Genomic DNA, 19,344 nt, shown 5'->3' on the forward strand with positions numbered 1-19,344 from the left:
ACAGATATTGAGGTCCAACGGTACATGATGGAGCCAAATATTGGAAGGCTGGAGGACCCCCTTAAATACTGGGGGAGACAAAAATATGTCTTTCCTCACTTATATAAGGTAACACTGACATACCTGTGTACCCCTGCCTCATCTGTGCCCTGTGAGCCGACTATTTTCAAAAGCAGGGGAATTATTGTCCAAAAAAAAAAAAAAATCTCCTACGACCTGCCACAGTGGAGAAACTGTTTTTAAATAAAAACCAATGACGTGTTCCCTGAACACTAATCACGGTCCACACCTCAACGCTACAAAAGCACAACCACTGTCCACACCCTAACCACACCTCACAGTAAATGATCATTTCCATTTTAAGCATTTCCAAATAATCATTTTCCATTCTGCCAGTATAAATATACACAGTATGCTGCCATCACTACAATATACATGTTTTACACACTCCTTTTGTTGTTGACATTTACAGGCTGTGTGCAAAAGGCCACACTTTTCAAATTCATGCCAACTAATATTTTTATGTCCAGTAGGTGTCCTGCTAGAGCAAATGAAGCTTCAAGACGCTTTGTGCTGGGGTGAAAAGCTTCACAGCTTCATAAAGCGTCATCTATTAGACCTAACTAATATAGACAGTGCAATAAAAGACGCAACTTCGCATATCAGGAATAAAATAAAAAGTATGCTTGAACGGTCAGATACTAAGTTGCTGTAACTCTGCGTTTATCCCTCTACAATTTAAAAAAAAAAAAAAAAAAAAAAAAAAAAAATCGGGAATCCATTTCGGTCATCTCTGTCACTGCAGCGGATTGAGACAACGCAGTGACACAGGCGAACATCTGCGATTCAAGTGCAGTAGTTGGCAACAAAGTAATTGTACGTTGAATAATAGGACGTATGCTCGTCAGTTTAAAGTGTGTGGCTCTGAAAAGAGCCGTTGTGTTGGCGTCTGATGCCAGTTTATTTGGAGCTCGTGTACTTTGTCACAGCCTTGGTGCCCTCAGACACTGCGTGCTTGGCCAGCTCACCGGGGAGGAGCAGGCGCACTGCGGTCTGGATCTCCCTGGAGGTGATGGTGGAGCGTTTGTTGTAATGGGCCAGGCGAGATGCCTCGGCTGCGATGCGCTCGAAGATGTCGTTGACAAACGAGTTCATGATGCTCATGGCCTTTGAGGAGATCCCGGTGTCGGGGTGGACCTGCTTCAGCACCTTGTACACGTAGATGGCGTAGCTCTCCTTCCTGGTCTTTCTCTTCTTCTTGCCGCCCTTGCCGGCGGTCTTGGTCACGGCTTTCTTGGAGCCCTTCTTGGGCGCCGACTTGGCGGGTTCAGGCATTTTCTCTCCTCGATACTCTACAGCAACGAATGAGCTCCGTGGCTGAGAGCAGCGCTTTTTATACAGGCTGTATGCTAATACCACTGCGCGGGCCCTCGGATCTCATTGGTGGAGCCGCACAGTGGGCCGGACGTTGTGTTGGAGGGAGTTTGTGAACTGTGCTGAAACAGGCGCGCATCTAACAAAGACAGTGGGCTGTGTGATTGTGTCCTCGTTTGCTGAGACAGTCATTTGTTCTAAATGAGCAGTAAATGTATTTCCAACTAAGCACATCGCTTTGTATCTGCATAGTTTTAGTTAAGTTCAATGTCTCACTACTGCACACATGACACTGAACCATTCACTTTTTTATTATCTGGTGTTCATATGTTTTTTTTAGCCGTTGATTTCCATTATTAAAATAGATATCGATGTAGTTCCTTTCTGTTTCCACAAGTTTACACTGCTTACACTGCTTTCCAGCAGGTCAACAGCGCAATCTGTTGACCTGCTGGAAACTCTTGCACAAAATGACTTTGTCTTTTAAAAGATGTAGGGAACCTCTGGCCTTTATTAATGATATCAGTTAAAAATACATTCATAAATGTGAAATCTATTCTCAGTTATTTTAATAACAACTGCATTAAAAAAGTGTTGTAAATTCTTTAAGAGAAGAAAGGAAATCAAAGGCAGCACATGCCTTTGATTGTTGGAATATCCCAAGGGGCTATTGGGACGAGTACAACCAGTATGAATCATAAACGCCTCAGGCATGTCGATGAGCAGGTTGTTTAAGATGACAATCACACTAAGGAAGAGCTTTAAAAAGCTGAGCATAGCCAGTTGGTACGTGACAGTACACTGTTACTTCATGGCTGCAGAATGTCAGTGAAAAACAGCCAGCAGCACTAAATAGTTTATTTTTGACTCCACTTAGTGGATTCCTGCATTAATACTCTTGAACTGTAAACTGTAAAACATATCAGTGTCTTAAACACACATTAATAGTCTAATTATTCTTAAATATAATGATGCTATTGTTTGTCTGGATACAACTTTGCTTTGATATTTCTGCAGTCTTTCATTTTGTCTTTAGATATTTTAATGAGTGAATGAAGTCAGACTGTAGATTGTCCTTCTTCTAGCTGTACTGACTGACCTTTGACCTCATGTGTTGATGACTCTTCACCTCTGTCTCCTCTCACAAGGAGAAGATGATCTGCAGGATCCTGCTGCTCATCATCCTCACCTCATGTGTCTCTGGTTAGTTTACAGCTTCACTTTATGAACTCCAAAGCTCAACAACAGATTTGTTCCAGTTTAAGAGTGAATGAGTGAGCAGTTTTACAGGCCTTACCCTACGATATAAGCAGAGGAGAGTGGATGGATGGATGGACAGCTGCTTGTGTCAGCAATGGAGAAAACTGTGTAAGTTCTTGGAGTTCTTTTATCTGCTTGTGAATGAGGAAGAAACTCAAAGAAATTTGTTTACATCGTGAAAGTGCTTCTCTTAAATCAAAAGCACTTCTCGCTTTACTACCTGTTGAACAGGTAGTAAAAAACAATTTAGAAGGAATGCAGCATGAACCAACGAGAAACTGATATAACAACAATACAGCAGCTTTCTTATCTACCCAGACATATCAGGACACAACGGTGAAGGATGCATTCATGGATGTATGAAGAGGTTTTTAAACACTTATCTGTAAATGGATAATTTCAGTCAGACTGAACCCAACACTATTTTGCAGAACTCTTGGCTCTGGCTTTCAGCTGTCTTAAATTATGAGGCAATAAATCACACAGAAAGCTGAATTTTTCTCACGTGAGTCAACAATGTTGAATAACCTAAGTATAAAACAAGAAATAGAATCAGCTCCAAAACTCAACTCGAAGTATGTGAGACTGATTTTATTGTTTTGATCAAAGGGCGATTTACAGTTTTGTGTTTTAAACGTGTCTATTAAAATGTTGCATTTCTGTCATTGAATATGTGTATAAACCTTTTATAAACAATCTATTCACTGACTGTTGCCTAAAAGCTGGAGTTGAACAGTAACTTTTTAACTAACAGGTGACTCACACTGAAAACAGCAGTACATGACCCTGTAACCATGTGGTCCTAACTGTTGTGACACTAATGAAATCTACAATGAGTATCATTGTAATGACACATCTTCATTCCTAACTAGTTAAAATGTAAATTGATAATATAACAGCGAAAATTCAGATCCAGTTACAAATGAAGTATTAGGGACTAACGGATAAACCCTTTGAAAGTTCTCCACTATGACTGTGTGGCAGGATGAGGTGCTCAGGAATAATGAGGAAAAGAGCAAGGAACTAATGATGATGTCCCAAGCACACACCATAGTTCATAAATAATCACAGCACACATAAATACCCACCACCAGGGGCCCCTAATCACCTCCTCTTTAGGCCTTCCTCTGAATAAGACTAACAATTTTTATTCTGAATACTTTATTAAATTAAAAAAAATACTTTTAAGTTCTGCAGATGGATCAAACAAGAAAACAAGTCAAAAAGCAACGAGGACACAACGAGGCAAAGCAACAGCCCACAGATTAAACGTAGGCCAGAGAAACAGCAGTGGCTACAAAGTCATCAGGCTCAGACCACCGATCAAACTGCATTGCCCAATTCCTCTCCCTGAGTCGAGTCCATACTGTTAAGGTACAAAAGTTCAATACTGCAAACTGAACAACACCCTGCAGGATGTTGCCAGTGTCATCAGTTCTGCTATATGAATGCTATAAGAGGGAACCGGAAATGTATGAATTTAATCTGAAAGCTTTGGATGACTTATTGAATAATTTTAACAGTTTGGGAAATGTTTTCTTCCATTTTAACGTAAGCTTCTAAGAGTTCAGGGAGGTGAGGTCCTCAGTCAGATTAAGCTAATGGGTGGAGCTTCTGATGAAGAAGCAGGAAGAGACTCAGAAGAAGAAGAAGTCGAGGTGACCACACTACTCAGACTGTGACTGTTTACATGTTTACATTTTCTTTTCTCTGCTTTTAAACTCAGTGTGATGAGCAGAGCTGCAGCAGCTGCTGTCAGTATGAGTGCAGCATAGAGGCCGATCCTTCCTCGACTCTCTGTCTGTGGGTTCATTGTTGGAGTTTGATGTTTGGGCTCATCAGCAGCTGCTGGAAGGACAGAAAATATTATTTTATCCTGAAAGTTCAATCAATTCATCAAAGTTTATTATCCTAAAGTTCAACTAAAATATGACACTCATTTTTAAAGTTCTACTCAATCAACTTACCAGTGACGCTGAGTTTACAATCTTGAAAGCTGCTGCCACTATTTGTCTTCACTTCACATCTGTACAGACCCGAGTCATCAGTCCTGAGTCCGGACAGTTGAAGTCTGATTCGTCCTTCTCTGAGGGCGTCTTTGTCACTCTGGACTCGTCCTGAAAACTTTGCATCCTGAGACTCTGACACCTCAACACCTTCATGAACCTGATACAGGACTGAGAGTTCTGGACGACTGCAGCGGATCTTCAGTGAAGTGATGAAGCTGTCAGGTTTGGTGGTGAACGTCCACTCCAGTGTGATGTTGTGGTTCTCCTCTGCCTGATAGGAGGTCTGTGTCACATTGACTACAAATGATCCTGTTGAGGAGACAGAGAGGGAAAGAGAGGAGCAGACACACTGAGAACTGGAACAAATCTGTTGTTGAGCTTTATTTGGAGTTCATAAAGTGAAGCTGTAAACTAACCAGAGACACATGAGGTGAGGATGATGAGCAGCAGGATCCTGCAGATCATCTTCTCCCTGTAAGAGGAGACAGAGGTGAAGAGTCATCAACACATGAGGTCAAAGGTCAGAAGCAGTGATGCAGTTACAGAGTTTGTCCACCAGGAGAAAAAAGTAGATTTTTATGTGTTCATGTTATAAATAAATGTGTGCGCTGAGTGAACAAATAAAAGCGGATTAAAACAAAATCATTTGACTTCTCTTGGTTTGATCTGATTTCTATATTTATAAGTCAGACTGGACAGATTCCAAAGTTGGACATTAACTTGGGTTAAGTTTCATGATTAGTTCTGGGCTCTAAGTTTTTTTTTTATGCTGCTTCTCTGCTGAGTAAGCCGTTTATTGGGGATGCAGGGGTGGGCAACTCCAGGCTTTGGAGGCCGGCGTCCTGCAGGTTTTAGATCTCACTCTGGGTCAACACACCTAAATCACATGATTAGTTCGTTAGGCCTCTGGAGAAGTTCAGGACATGTGGAGGAGGTCATTTAGCCATTTAAATCAGATGGGTTGGATCAAGTACACATCTAAAACATGAGGCCTGGAGTTGTCCACCCCTGAGAGTGTAATTCATAAAATGTGCCTGTGTGAGTTCTTACATTACAGTGAAATTAGAAGTCACATCATCACGTGGTTAGCTTTGTAAAAAATGATGATCGATGGGTTAAAGAGAGAGAGAAGAAAAGGAGGAGATAAAGTACAGCAGCTGGTGTCTGCTCGTCTTCCCACTCACATTCTGCACACTCTAACAAACACATGACTGAGCTGAGCTGAGAGAACAGCAGTTCAGTGAGGGGAGGGGGGTTATGATGAAAGGTGAAGAGTTGTTTAACATATGCTAGCATTTACACTTCGAAGCTAACCGCAGATTATATTAAATATAAATTCTAAAACTGAATACATTTCATAGTGTTAACCATTTTAAGCCCAACAAGTCCACCAGCTTATCTTTACATTCCTAAATGCTGCAGGGCCATTCACATGTTTTCTGTAATTGAAAAGTTTAATTATGTGTCCATTAACAAAATAAGTTATAAACTATATTTATATAAAACATGTGTATACTTAGTGCATTAGTTGTATTTTAACTATAAATAATTCATATTAGAAAATATAAAGCCTGCATATTTGTAAAGAAATGGCTTTGACTTTGCCACTTCATCGGATGTCTTTAGTTCCGCCCCTGCTGTAGTAGTGCCATAAATTAGGTAAACAGAAATACTGAGCTGGACTTCAGTGGCTGAGGATCATGAGAAGATTAAAAGGACACGATAAAACCATAATGCATACACTGCACGGGTGAATGCGCCGGTGATGGTCCTTATAACAACTTATCATAGAGCAAACACTCCAAAACAAGATGCCCATACGGCACTCTGTGGCAACTGGAGCAAATCCTCAAAGGACGAGCAAAAACGGAGGCAGCAGTTTTCCTCCACTGGCTGGGCCGATACACTTGAACATTCACCGCTGAATGGAAGTTCTGCATGGCAGCCATCTAGTCATAGAAATAACAAAATAGCTTTAGCTCCTAGTTTTGTAATTTGCCGTTGGTGGCAAAATGGCGCAAATGCTGCTTAGCCCAGAATTGAAAGAAAGCTATATCCACCTGAAGGAATACAACTGCCCTCTGCACAACAGCTGGAAATAAGGAATCGGGCAGTCTGCAAACAGTGCCGCAAACAAGCCACTAAAACACTTACTAAACAAATTAAGTGGATAAAGGATGGCAAGCACACCTGTGACTTTGTAGAGTCGGATCAAAACCGCTTGGTTCATCCCAAAAATGCACTGACGCCCGATTCCCACGATCAGAAATGCTGAAGGAGCAATCAATGAGGAAATGAACCCCGCGTGTCCTTATACAACAGACGCAGAAAGAGAGAGCGATAGAAAGAGGGAAAAGTGGAACAAGGAGATAAACTAGTGATGGGACGTTCTGTATCGAGGCTTCGGAGCGTGTGTCGAGTAATGGAGGGGGCGTTTCCGCGAAGCGCGTATCGAGGCTTGCTTCATTTATGGGAGGAGCTGAAAATGATGACGTCCGAAGCCTCGCTGCCCGGCTGTACCACGTGACTGGTTCATGAAGTGGTTCGAACTTTGCCGCGAGATATGACAGCGATATAAACCCCTCAGACTTCATTCAAAATGTGGGTGTTTGATGGAGAGTTGCGGTTAGTGAGAGTTTGGAGACAGTTTGGAGGTTTATGAGAGTGAGGAAAGTCAGGAGAGAATGGAGCCAGCTAAGAAGAGGAGGATGTCCTCCCCTGTGTGGGAACATTTTGATCTTATTCATCCCAACAAGGTATGTAAATTTCTACAGAAGATGTATTTTCATAATACTGATGGTGCAATACAATTTATGTTGAGCTGTCTTGACTTTTGTACAAGGTGAAGTGTTTGCTCTGTGCCAGGGAGCTGGGATATAACAACAACACCTCATCCATGCTTAGGCACTACAGAGCTTTGCATGAGAATAAGGGGGATACCGATTGTGGAGCAAGACCAGGTGAGCCATCAAATGCCATGATAATATAGGATGCAGTAATGTTACTAAATGATATAACAATATTATACAACTGTAATAAGTTACGTGTGTGATATTTATATTTGTGCTTTATCTTTATTGTCTTTCCTCAGGAGAACAATCTCAAATAGATGAAGACCTGGTCAGCATGGTGATTGAGGACTCCCAGCCATTTAGCATTGTGGAGGACAAAGGATTCAAAAGATTTGTTAAATCATTAAATCCTAGCTATGTTCTCCCCACTAAAAAGGTCATAAAAGCAGTGAAAATTTAGTTTTTACAGAATAAAATGTGAACAGGCAGGACTGAGGCTCAAAGCCTCAGTGTGTAGCTGTCCATACCTCAACGTTACAAAAGCACAACCACTGTCCACACCCCAACCACACCTCACCTCACAGTAAATGATCATTTCCATTTCAAGCATTTCCAAATAATCATTTCCCATACTGCCACTATAAATATACACAGTATACTGCCATCACTACAATATAGATGTTTTACACACTCCTTTTGTTGTTGACATTTACAGGCTGTGTGCAAAAGGCCACACTCTTCAAATTCATGCCAGCTATTATTTTTACGTCCAGTAGGTGTCCTGCTAGAGCAAATGAAGCTTCATGAAGCTTCGCGTTGGGGTGAACCAATTGGATGAAAAGCTTCAGTGCTTCATGGGGCTTCATCTGCCCATCACTAAGATAAACCTGTCTGACAGAAAATCACGCACCTGGGGGATGCACAGTAGTGATGTTCGATTCGTGAACGAATCGTTCAATACTCGAGAATCACTTTACTGACTCGTGAATCATGATTCACAAGCCCAACTGACTCACTGACTCATCCCTGTTGCTGTTAGCAAACTAATTCCATTAGTAGAAATATATGTAGCTTATAATTAAAATTGTGGGGGGGGAACAACAGCCAGTTTCGTAACAAAAGCATTTCTGCTCTGAACTGGAAGAAAAAACCCTGAGTAGAAGCTCACATCAAGAAAATAGCTCCTCGGTTCAGAGTAGCATCGCGCTGCTAACATGCTAACATTTGAGCTACTCACCCCCTCCCTCCTGTGCTGAATCAAAGAGCGAGCGAACGAATCACTCACTCACTCACTCACTCACCCCCTCCCTCCTGGCTCGCAGCTTCTTCTTCTTCTTGGTTGGCAACCAATGTTAAGGCGCATTACCGCCCCCTGGCTCACAGCGCAGTGGACATTTAGATGAGAAAATATATATTTGACACACTTAAGGAAAATACTAATAAAATACAAATAAACAAAATAAATGTTTATTAAGCAATTTTGATAGGAAGTTGCTTAATTTTAGAAATGTTTTTGCTCTTTTTTTCCTCTATAAAATAGTTGTTGTTTTTTTAATCATTCATCTTAGCAGTGGGATTCACATGAAAAGGGAAACAAATTAAGTTTGAGTGAAAATGTAAAATTTTTGCACTCTCTGGTCAACTGACTCAGTGAATCAAATGACTCAAAAATCCGATTCACTTTGGTGAGTGACTCATTAACACCCGATTCAGTAAAAATAATCAAATTTACCATCACTAATGCACAGTACAGTAGTGCAATTCATCCTGATCGGTGATTGGTCAAAGTCTAGAGTGAAAGAGGAGGCCTGTGATTGGTGAAAAATGTGCAATGAAGAAGCCCTCTTTCATTTATTCAGTCTGTTGTCTGTTTTTTCTTAATCAGGTGATGTTTCCAGCTCCTTTATCCCACCGGACGCCTGGAATGCTGTCTGTGGTCTTCAGCATGATCACAATGTGTTATTTACGTATGTTGACTGGTTGACAATGACAGGACAGTAAGCATTATCAGTGCACATACAATAAAAGCATCTAGTTTTTATGCCAACATTGATGATGATTTTCCTTTAGCTCTTTTGAACCAAAACAGTTTGGAAAGTCTCCTGAAATCAACAGCAATTGAGAACGAATTGCTTTGTCTCCAACATGAAAAAAAAATGTTGACAGGCGAGGGTGCAGTTGTTGCAATGATAAAGCAGAACATCGCAGTTATCTGCAGCACAGTCACTGAAGACAGCGCTGAAAATCTAACACTTTCGTTCAGTTGAGTTTTCTCCTCTCAACCTCTGTTCACAAGCACGCTTCAGTCTTTCGCTTAAAACTCGATTCGGTCATTTATTAACATTTTTTTTCTTTTCCAGACTAAAAAAAAAGTTTGAGATGAATTGACTCTTTACTAGGTGTGACTCAAAGCCGTTCATCTTTTGGTTTAACCTGGTGTGTTTCTGATCAGTCATTCATTTCTAACAAGCAGCTTCTTCCGCATCCATTCTCACTTACTGTCGCAGCTGCAGATAATCCGTTCTGAATATAAGATCGTGTCTGTGACAGAGCAGGAAAAAGTGAGTTTATAGCGCCACCATCTGGACAGACAGGCTCATTTCAGCTCTAACTGTAGCTGAGTGTTGATGTTCAAACTGCAGCATTTCTGTGAGATTCTTTGAATGTTACTTTGTACATTTGGTGAAACTGTTGGTGCTGTGATGCTCCTCTGAAACACTCATAAGTCAGCATATTACTGTGATACAGTATGTGTGTTTTCTTTAACCCTTCATTGTTTGTTTGTTTTTTCACACACAGTAGGTGACAGAATTGAACATGGAGGATCAAATGTAGACACTGGAGTGCAGTTCAGTAATTTAAGTCACAGAAAGAGGACGTAAAAATCTCTCAAAGAAAAAGTGCTACAAATCCACTCTTCTAAGCTGATGTCTTTTTTTGTCACACCAGATGCAGCTCTCTGCATCATCTATTCAACATTCTTATACATATGACCACAACATGTTTGTGCGATAAAGGAGAAATCATTTCAGCTTATACTACTTCTATTTAAGAAAATAATCTTCTCTCTCATTATTATTATTATCTAGACCAATCTAGACTCTCCAGTCACTTGAACACTGGACCCTTAAGTGCAATTAAATAAATGTGATATAAATAATATATTAATATCTAATGAGAGAAAGGGAGAGACACACACTGGTGAGCGAGCTCCTTTCACTCATATCAGCAGAGAGAGAGAGAGCGGCACACTGAGCTGTGAACTCCTTAAAAGTCTCAATAAAAAAAACTCAAGGAGGAAGTAAACCTCAAGGAGTTTTTAGCTCAGAGTTCCTCTGTTTTGTAGTTTTTCTACTTTCAAAGGAAAATGTCATTTGCAGCATCAGGTGACGTCAACATATCTGTAACCTGCTGCTCTAATACTGCACCGCCATAAAGAAAATAGTTATTGTTAGAGAGTTATCTCTGGGATGCTGGGATGATAGCTCCCTCAGGACTTAAACTCCAGTCAGAGAGTGGGGCACAGAGAGTGATGTCCGGATATACTTTAATGGAAGTTAACAGCAGCTCAACAGTACAGCAGTAGGCATACTTAACAAGTGTGGGCAGACGTGTGGTTCTGAATAACAAGAAACAAGGAGAAACAATTATCACATGTAAATATAACAATCATCACTTCCCAACATCACACCAATATAATGAACTGTAACACAGATAATGCTCAGAGGTGAATGCTCTGACATAAGAAAGTCCCACAATCCCATTTGAACAGGCAGGAAACAAGAATACCTGCATATCTCAGGCAACAGAAAAGCTAATGCCCCAAAATTAGGAAAAGTCGACAATTACATGGTCTTCAGTGCCCTCTAGTGGCTAAATAACCCAACTGCGGTGCACAGATCCAACCCGCAACAAAGGCTACGGTGGTAAGTCACATGTTTCTACCAATCTCGATAAATCTCCTGGCCTAAACCCCTGTAATTATCGTCAACAAGTACAACCCGTGCTATAAGTGGAAATGGACCCGTAGAACTGGAGGGATTTTGACTCACATTTGCGCAGGAACGCACACGGCTGGAGATCGCTATTCCCCTGCACTAAAACATGCCGCTCCCCGGCAGGACCGTCGTAAAAGCATGTGACGTCATCACCGCAGCAAACAGTAAGAACAAAGTGGAACTTATCGGCAGACATTACCAGTGCAGTTATAACTATGCGACTGAAATATAAGGAGACTTTCGGACAGTTATACTGTCAAAAGAAATGTTCATCCAGGTTGTGATGAGTTTTTTCTTTTCCCTTTTTTATTGTCACTGATGCTTCAGGTGTGAATATCTCATAAACAACAGGCAGCAGGTTCACTATGACCCAAACTCCAGACTCAGTAAAACATCATGTCAGTCTTACAGGATACAAACTCCACAGCAGTGGAAAGTTAAAGAAAGTCCATTCATAGTTCAAAGGTCGCTCTGCAGAGGATGATTTAAATGTTATCATTGGTCAGAATTAAAACAAGAAGCTTGAACTTTTTATAAAGATTACATTTGATCAAATTGTTTTTTTGTTTATATATAGATATATTTAAAATTAATAAAAAAAATAAAACCTTTTGCTGTGCCAGCTTCTAGCTTAGTTTGACAGTGTGTAGAACAAACCTGATGAAAACTTAAAGTCAGCCAAACACATCCAAATTTTGAGGCTGGGAGTAAAAAAAACAAATCCAACTGAGCCCAAAATCAGCTGCAACCCTGTGTAGTTATTACAGTAAACACAGCGGTCTTTTCTCTTTATTTATTTATTTTTTCATAAAGTGATTTATTGTGAGCAACACAAATTTGAAGAGGGGGCAAATTTTGTTTTGGCACACTGATCATTACAGTCACAGCTTGTTGTCTTTAACAGTCTCAGTGTTTTTCTTTTCTTATTTGTGTGCGAATTTCCCCAAATCATGCGATGATCATGATTACTGACAGTCTGGTATAAAAAGTAGTTTTGTTTGGAGTTGTGCAGGACTTGTCTTTGTCATTGTATCACAGAAAAGTGTCATCAAGATGTATTCATAGCCAGAGGCCAGCAGGTGTCACTGTGGAGATGGTTTCAGATTGTTTTGACACTTCAATATAATTCCTGCACAAATGCTTCAGTGTTTCACGAAGCCTCACTTTGCCCATCACTAGTAAGCAGGCACCAAGTGCTGTTACTGCCTGCTGCACACAGCAGATCGACCAAACTGTCCGACCTGTAGATGTACATGGTTCATTCCAATGTGTCAGTTTAAAGATATCTCACTAAGTGTCAGAAAGACAAGTTTGCTTCTCTTCTCTACTGCAAGTGAAAAAAAAAACTGCAGAATGTTTTCAGTGTCATCAGTTCAGCTATATTAAATCAATGTGGTGTTAAATTTTGTTATAAGAAGCAATAGGAAATGTTTTCATGTAATTTGAAAGCTTTGGATGTGTTATCAAACTTCTGAATTTCTGGAAATAATCTAATTATCTTTTTTTACTCACAATTTATTCTAAGCTTATAATTATTTGTATTTTACTCTAAACTTGAAAACTCGAGTTTATTAATTTTAAATTATGTCAAGGTCTGGGGTATGTGACACACTGTTCATGTGTTTGCACTGGTTGTTTCTGGTTTGAGTAGTATTCAATGTTGTTGTTGTTTTGTGGCCCTGCCAAGAGGAGATACTCTTTTGAAATGAAGACAAACACAGCAGTTGGAAATCTCCAGTTCATGTGATGTGTATGATGAAGATGGTGATGATGATGATGAAGATGATAGTGGTGGTGGCGATGATACAGCAACATAATTAATAATTTTAATAATACATTTTATTTAGAAGCACCTTTCAAGACACCTAAAGACAATTAACAATAGAATAAAATGCATAATAGGACAATGACAAAATAAAGAACAATAAAAATAAATAAAAAGCACAACATAAAATAAACAAACAGTGGGTTCACAGTGAATATGGAAATATGAACAGATGGGTTTTGAGTTAAGATTTAAACTGGGAGAGAAAAGCAATGTTTCTTATATCAGGGGGTAGAGAGTTCCATCAGCTATTTAGTTTTAGAAGGTACATTTGGAATTTGAATTTTAAATCCTCAAAAATGAAACTGAGGACATGAACTTGAGGTGAACAGTTTGTTTCATTTTAAAACAAATTATTTTGACGTCATCACCATCATCATCATTAATCAGTGATAGACTGCCCGATGATCCGTGATGTTTAAACAAACAGGTTCTGATCAGGTGCAGCTGTCAGGATATTCAGAGTCTGAATCATTGTCAGTTATTTCTCACATTTCCTTCCTTAAATCCAGAGTCAGTATCTGCAGCAGTGATTATGTCTACTAAAACACGAAATCAGGTACTCTGATCAGGACCTTCTTGCTGTGAGGCAACAGTGCTGCCCCACTGTGCTGCCTATATATTATGAATAATGCTACGACCCCCTCTGCTAGGCGACAGGAGGAGAGTAACATACACAAGCCCACTACACGAAAACTGAGTAAAATAAAAGGTTTTATTGCAAACTTTAAACAGAAAACCGACTGGGCTGTTCAACAGACCACCGGGCAACCAATTGATAAAGAAAAAAAAAAAAAACAGTCAAGAGTAAAAGCGAAGGGTAAACTAAGGTAAGCTATTGTCAGAAAATAAAAACTAAGGGTTACCTATAGCAAGCCAGCAACACAAGACTCTAATACAACTAAGTTCAGATTTATACCAGGTTTAACAAACAAAGTGCAACACTGCGAACAGGTTTAGCTAGTGATGGCCCGCTTGAAGCTGACGCTCTGGAGCGTGTGTCGAAAAAAACAACACACTGGTTCAGAAGCACTGCGTCGAGGCTTGCTTCGTTTGGCAAAAGTCACGTGACCAGCGACGTCCGAAGCTTCATTACGCACGTAACTGCTTCGGTACCTGATTCAAATGGATATAAGGAAGTGAATCATTCACGGGATTTGTGGAGTGTGTTGATGGTGACAGATAGCGAAGAGGTGATCATTCCACTGACAGATATGGAGCCAGCGAGGAAGAGACGTTCTGGCGTGTGGGAATACTTTGAGTTGATTTTGCTCAATTCATTTTATCTGCAGAAGTGAAAAACTTGAAATGTCCAAAATCATCTTTTCATAATGTAAATATCATTACAGTATATGACTTTTGAAACACTTCCATGTGAATTAAAGCTAATAAAGACTAAAAAAAAAGTATTTGACACTATACGTAAATTACATTGCTGCACATTTTAGAAAATCATTTTGTTTATTGTTTTTAGGTGATAGTCTGCAGGACCCAGTATTCCTGGTAGATATGCAGGAATACTGCATATCTACCAACTTGCAGTGCAGTTTCTGCACTCCAGCCTCTTCTGTTCCATGCAAGAGGATTTTCTTAGGGCAGGAGGAATTATTTCTAGGAAAAGAAACAGACCAGTAAAACTAATCCTCTTTTTAAATAAAAATAACAAAAGGGCTACCTTACATAGATCATGTTTTTACTTTGCAAGTTCATGATTAGGGGTGAGTTTTGATTATCGATTTTCTGATTACAATCGATTCTAAATTGAATAAAGTGATATTGATTCATTAAAATCTTGAGTCGATTTGTAAATAAAACGTTATTTTGCCTGAAACGCCAGCATCTCAGGTTAAACCTCACAAAATTTCGTCAAACACCAAACAGCTAAAACAGTAAATGGGAGCAGGTTTACGGATTCTGCATACAAATGTAAACACGTAGCGCGGACCCGACGCGTAAGAATCAGATTTTGATGTGTCGGCGGGTCCGCGCTGTGTTTACCTTTTTTTTTTTTCGCTAGCTTCTGCAGCTGCAGGTTTCTTATCTCTCTGTTTACATCTCTGATTAAGTCTCACAAGTGTCAGCTTTCTTTCAATAGATACAAAAATATGGATATATACTAATAATTCTGACTGTCTGAGGCAAAACTTTCCAGATTCCAATCGAATTGAATCGGATCCTGTATCGAATCAAAATGATTCTACAAATCAGTGACGATACCCAGCCGTACTCAGCCCCCTAAGCATTTTCCCTTTCTAGTTCACAATCAATCCTACCCCTAGGTCAAAAATATGTAGGGGAGAGTGAGGTAAGATGAGCCACTTTTTACTCATGTTGCCCTGGATGTGAGAAAAAATGACACAGAAATAGAATGATAACATATTCCTTTATTTCAGGATGTCTCCTTTCAAATGTAATGATCAGAATCTATGTCTGATGACGCTGCCCAAAATAATGACCTATTAAAAAAAAATGCTCCTTTGGCTCAACTTGCCCCAGATTAGGGGTAAATTGAACCTAGTCAGTGGGTAAACTGAGCCATCTTGGGGCAAACTGACCATGTAGTTTTTAAAATGTAAAACTGATCATATTGTGAAAACAAACCATTTTAACAGTTGTAAACCTGTGAGAACAAACCTGGAAACTGGTGGTTTCTAAACAAACCACCAGTTCAAAACCATTTATTCAAAAGAACTATTCAATATTCCAATGATCAAGGTTGCAGGGGAATATGAACTGTTGCTCCCTCCTTGCAGTTCCTCCAGCCTGTTGAGGTTGAGGTAGCTTCTTCAGCACATCCTTGCGTGGGAAAGATGCCTCATCATTTTCCTTGAACACAAACGTGGGTTTCTTACTGCTAGTGATCCCTCGGATTCTTCTGAGAAATCTGGCACTCACTTCATTGTCTGCAAAGCTGTCAACCAGGCCAATGTAATGGTGGCTCCTGGATTTGGATGCAAATCTTACGATGACAAAGTCACCAACTACCAGGTCTGAGACATCTGGTTCACTTCTTTCATCGCTGGAACTCAGCGTGTCAGAAGTGTACTCAGAAGTGTCTTCAAATGGGATGGGAACATCACTCTCCTCAGAGCTGCTTTCCACTGCAATTTTTGTCTGGGTTTGTTTCCTCTTCCACATTCCTTGCTTTTTGTGGATTATTTCTTTTTTGCCTTTCAGTTTATTTGTCCTTTCTTCATGGGCTCTCTCTCTCAATTGCCTGCTTTTCAGGTGTATCAGTCAGGATTCGTGTCTTCACACGCTTTCGATTTGTTTGTTTCCTGGGCTGCTGACTTTTGGGTAAGGGTAGAATATCAGTGGGAGACACATATCGAGCATGGTTGGGGTCACTTCGTGAACCACATGCATGTACAGGGTCTGGTAAAAATCTGGAACTGCTCTGCAAGCTTCTTGATATGCTCTGCTAGCTCCTTCTCCACCTCCTCAGAGAAGACTCTCTTTGCTGAAGCTGTTCCACTATAGCCAACCGATTTGACCTCCTATGTGTCCCTCTTTTTAATATATCTCCTGAGGGTTGACCTGTCAATTTGTCTTTCTTTAGCCACTGATCTTATGGACTTTCCTCCCTTGACTTCACTCGCTGCCCTTTCAATCTCCTCCAGGGGTGTTGAGCCCCAGCTGGTCTTCCGTCTGTAGGTCCTTGGCATGATATCTTTTCTATAATAGTTAACATATGACAAATACAACAAAAGGGTTCAGTATACTGAACTAAAATACTATTTAATAAGTCAGAGCCTTAAATAAATTTCAGTGCCTTATGGTGGGGTAGGTTGAACCATTGGATCAATTTACCCCATAGCCTTTGGCTCACTTTGCCCCATAGCCACCATTTTGAAAAAAACGGGCTAGCTTAGCAATTTAGGCTAATCTTTAGAAAACTTCTTCAGATGATATTATATTTTAGAAACCCACCAACATGTATAATATATCATTTTAGACACAGATACGTTTGTTTTAATATTACAGTCAATTTACCTGATATGCAGAAATTTTACTTTGACAAGCAAAAAACATTTTTTTGTGTAATACAGACTTACCCCTTCTCCAATGTGCTCCTCTTTAATATAGCAGGATGGAAATGATGAGTACTTCCTGGATTTATGGTCACATGACAAAACATGTACACAGTTACCTAGATACAAGGGGTGGTTCAACTTACCCACTGGCTCATCTTACCTCACTCTCCCCTATAGGACAATTGGCCTAATCTAATTTTGTATAAACATACCTGTCCAGCTGTCCAGTGAAAAATTCTGATTGTGATCTAACCAATCAGCCACGAGTCCTAGCACACTTGGATTTGCATAAAAATTAAAAGGCATTTCTCACTTCCAAGGCTCAGGGCCGTAACAATAATATATAGTCATCTCAACATATAATACCTGTTACACAGATAGAAAGTGAGAAAAAGAGGCTGGATGGTGAGTTCCATTTACTCAGATCAGCAGAGAGAGCGGCATATGCGCTTCGAATTCATTAAAATAGCTCAATAAAAACTCTTCTGTGTCATGTTCCTTTGTCTGTGAGCCAGTGTTTGTGTCTTCTGGGTTAATTTATATCATTTGATTTAGTACTTTCCATGCTTGTGTTTCCTTGCCTACCATTTTTTTCACATTCCATGTGTAGTCATGTTAAGTTCTGTCTTAATGTTTATTCATCTGTTTCCCAGTTGCCTCTCTCTCTCTGGGTCATTGTGTTCCATGTGTCACCTCTAGTCATCCTTCTCTTTATGTTCGTTTATTGGCTGTGTCCGTTTTCTATGTTCTCTTTCTTTCTCCCCAGTCATATGTTCTCATTTCTATTCGTACACAGTCCCTGTGTCTCAGCATGTGTCTCATGTTTCCTGTTTTATTTTATCTTGTCCTGTGTTCAGTGTACTCAGTTTTGAGCACAATCTAAACACAAATTATTCTCATAACAAAAGGAATCACAAACCCACAGTGAAACTCAAGACGCAGGGATCATGATACTATAACTGTTTTAATATATGCTCAGTGTGTTCTGACATTTTAAAAATAAGCAAGACTTGCTCTTAAAATCAAATATATAAATGTTGCTCTAAAACAACTTGGTGCAGTTTTTCCTCTATAGCATCAAGTTTAGACAAAAAAATGATTCTAGAATCTTATTGTACTTCCTCCTGAACCAGATACTGCTACCTGTCTCAGTAATCAAAGTATACTCAGATTTAAAAATGGTAAAAGGTGTTCTCAGTCAAAACAAAACAATTTTTGAAACCAAGCCTCACCTTAAGTGTTTGCACAAAAAATGCAAAATGGGTGTAAAATAGGAAAATGCGACCACTGAGTTGAAATATACAAAGTGACAAGACTGAACAACTACATGTAAAGTTCCTTCTTCTTATTCATTGTATTCATTCTCTATAATGAAACCAATTTAAAGCTTGCCAAATGTCTACCATGAATGTGTTTCACTTTGCAGCTCATTGCCTTGTTTTTCTTTTGGACAACTATAATTTGACTATAGTCATACTCGTGACTTTGGGTGACACACCTACGTTGTTGGACTGGTTAAATGAGTTTCGAGTGTCACTGTTATTACTTACGGTAAGTTTATAATCAGCTAGTTTGGTTTTAGTTTCACTTGATAATGTCCACTAACTAAAATCTTTATCCGATTTCACCACCAAATAAAATACCTGTCCTTCACTCTCTGGTTTCATAATTTTTTATACTCAGCTAAGTGTGGTTTAACTCTTTATGTTGCATTAACAAACTCAACTATCCCACCTGGCTTCCTGTTAAGAATGGAGCGAGCTTACATCAGCCAATGTGTCTCTGTGTTTACTTTGGTTTCACTTCATTTATCCTGTTGTTTCTGTTTTTTAGTGAGTTTGGCATCACTTATTTAGTAGTAGGTACTTTTAGATTAGCAAATGTTTTTGATAGTTTTTTTCTTCTTTTGATTCATTTAATTTGAGCTGCAGGAGCAGAAAATGTGATGCTGTCTAACTCTATAGGCACGATGAGTCCATATTTATTTATCACAGCATAAAACAAATGGTTTATAATCAAATTAGTTTTCATCTAAAAAAGGTGAATAGTAAA

At 39.6% G+C, this 19,344-nt stretch overlaps 2 protein-coding genes across 2 annotated transcripts; both read right to left on the reverse strand.

Moving 5' to 3' along the window:
- Positions 1-917: 917 nt before the first annotated feature.
- Positions 918-1,350, reverse strand: LOC112431381 (histone H2B 1/2). The gene has a single exon (XM_024799987.2). It carries the CDS (start codon positions 1,333-1,335, stop codon positions 961-963), a length of 375 nt encoding a protein of 124 aa, XP_024655755.1. The 5' UTR covers positions 1,336-1,350; the 3' UTR covers positions 918-960.
- A 1,437-nt stretch (positions 1,351-2,787) lies between these two features.
- Positions 2,788-7,012, reverse strand: LOC101480298 (programmed cell death 1 ligand 1). Its single transcript, XM_076882416.1, has 4 exons — positions 6,834-7,012; positions 5,060-5,115; positions 4,602-4,952; positions 2,788-4,479 (listed from the first exon to the last, which is right to left on the reverse strand). The coding sequence occupies exons 2-4, from the start codon at positions 5,106-5,108 to the stop codon at positions 4,223-4,225; spliced, it is 657 nt and encodes a 218-aa protein (XP_076738531.1). The 5' UTR covers positions 5,109-5,115; positions 6,834-7,012; the 3' UTR covers positions 2,788-4,222.
- Between the last annotated feature and the right edge of the window lie 12,332 nt (positions 7,013-19,344).

Source organism: Maylandia zebra, linkage group LG3 (genome assembly GCF_041146795.1).
Source record: "Maylandia zebra isolate NMK-2024a linkage group LG3, Mzebra_GT3a, whole genome shotgun sequence".
Lineage (NCBI taxonomy): Eukaryota > Metazoa > Chordata > Actinopteri > Cichliformes > Cichlidae > Maylandia > Maylandia zebra.

Excerpts from the sequence above, each read along its gene's own strand:
- LOC112431381 (XM_024799987.2), bottom strand. The coding sequence starts at position 1,335 with ATGCCTGAACCCGCCAAGTCGGCGCCCAAGAAGGGCTCCAAGAAAGCC.
- LOC101480298 (XM_076882416.1), bottom strand. The coding sequence starts at position 5,108 with ATGATCTGCAGGATCCTGCTGCTCATCATCCTCACCTCATGTGTCTCT. Across the intron at positions 4,953-5,059 it reads CCTCACCTCATGTGTCTCTG|GATCATTTGTAGTCAATGTG; the intron begins GTTAGTTTACAG and ends TCTCCTCAACAG. Across the intron at positions 4,480-4,601 it reads TTGTAAACTCAGCGTCACTG|CTGCTGATGAGCCCAAACAT; the intron begins GTAAGTTGATTG and ends TCCTTCCAGCAG.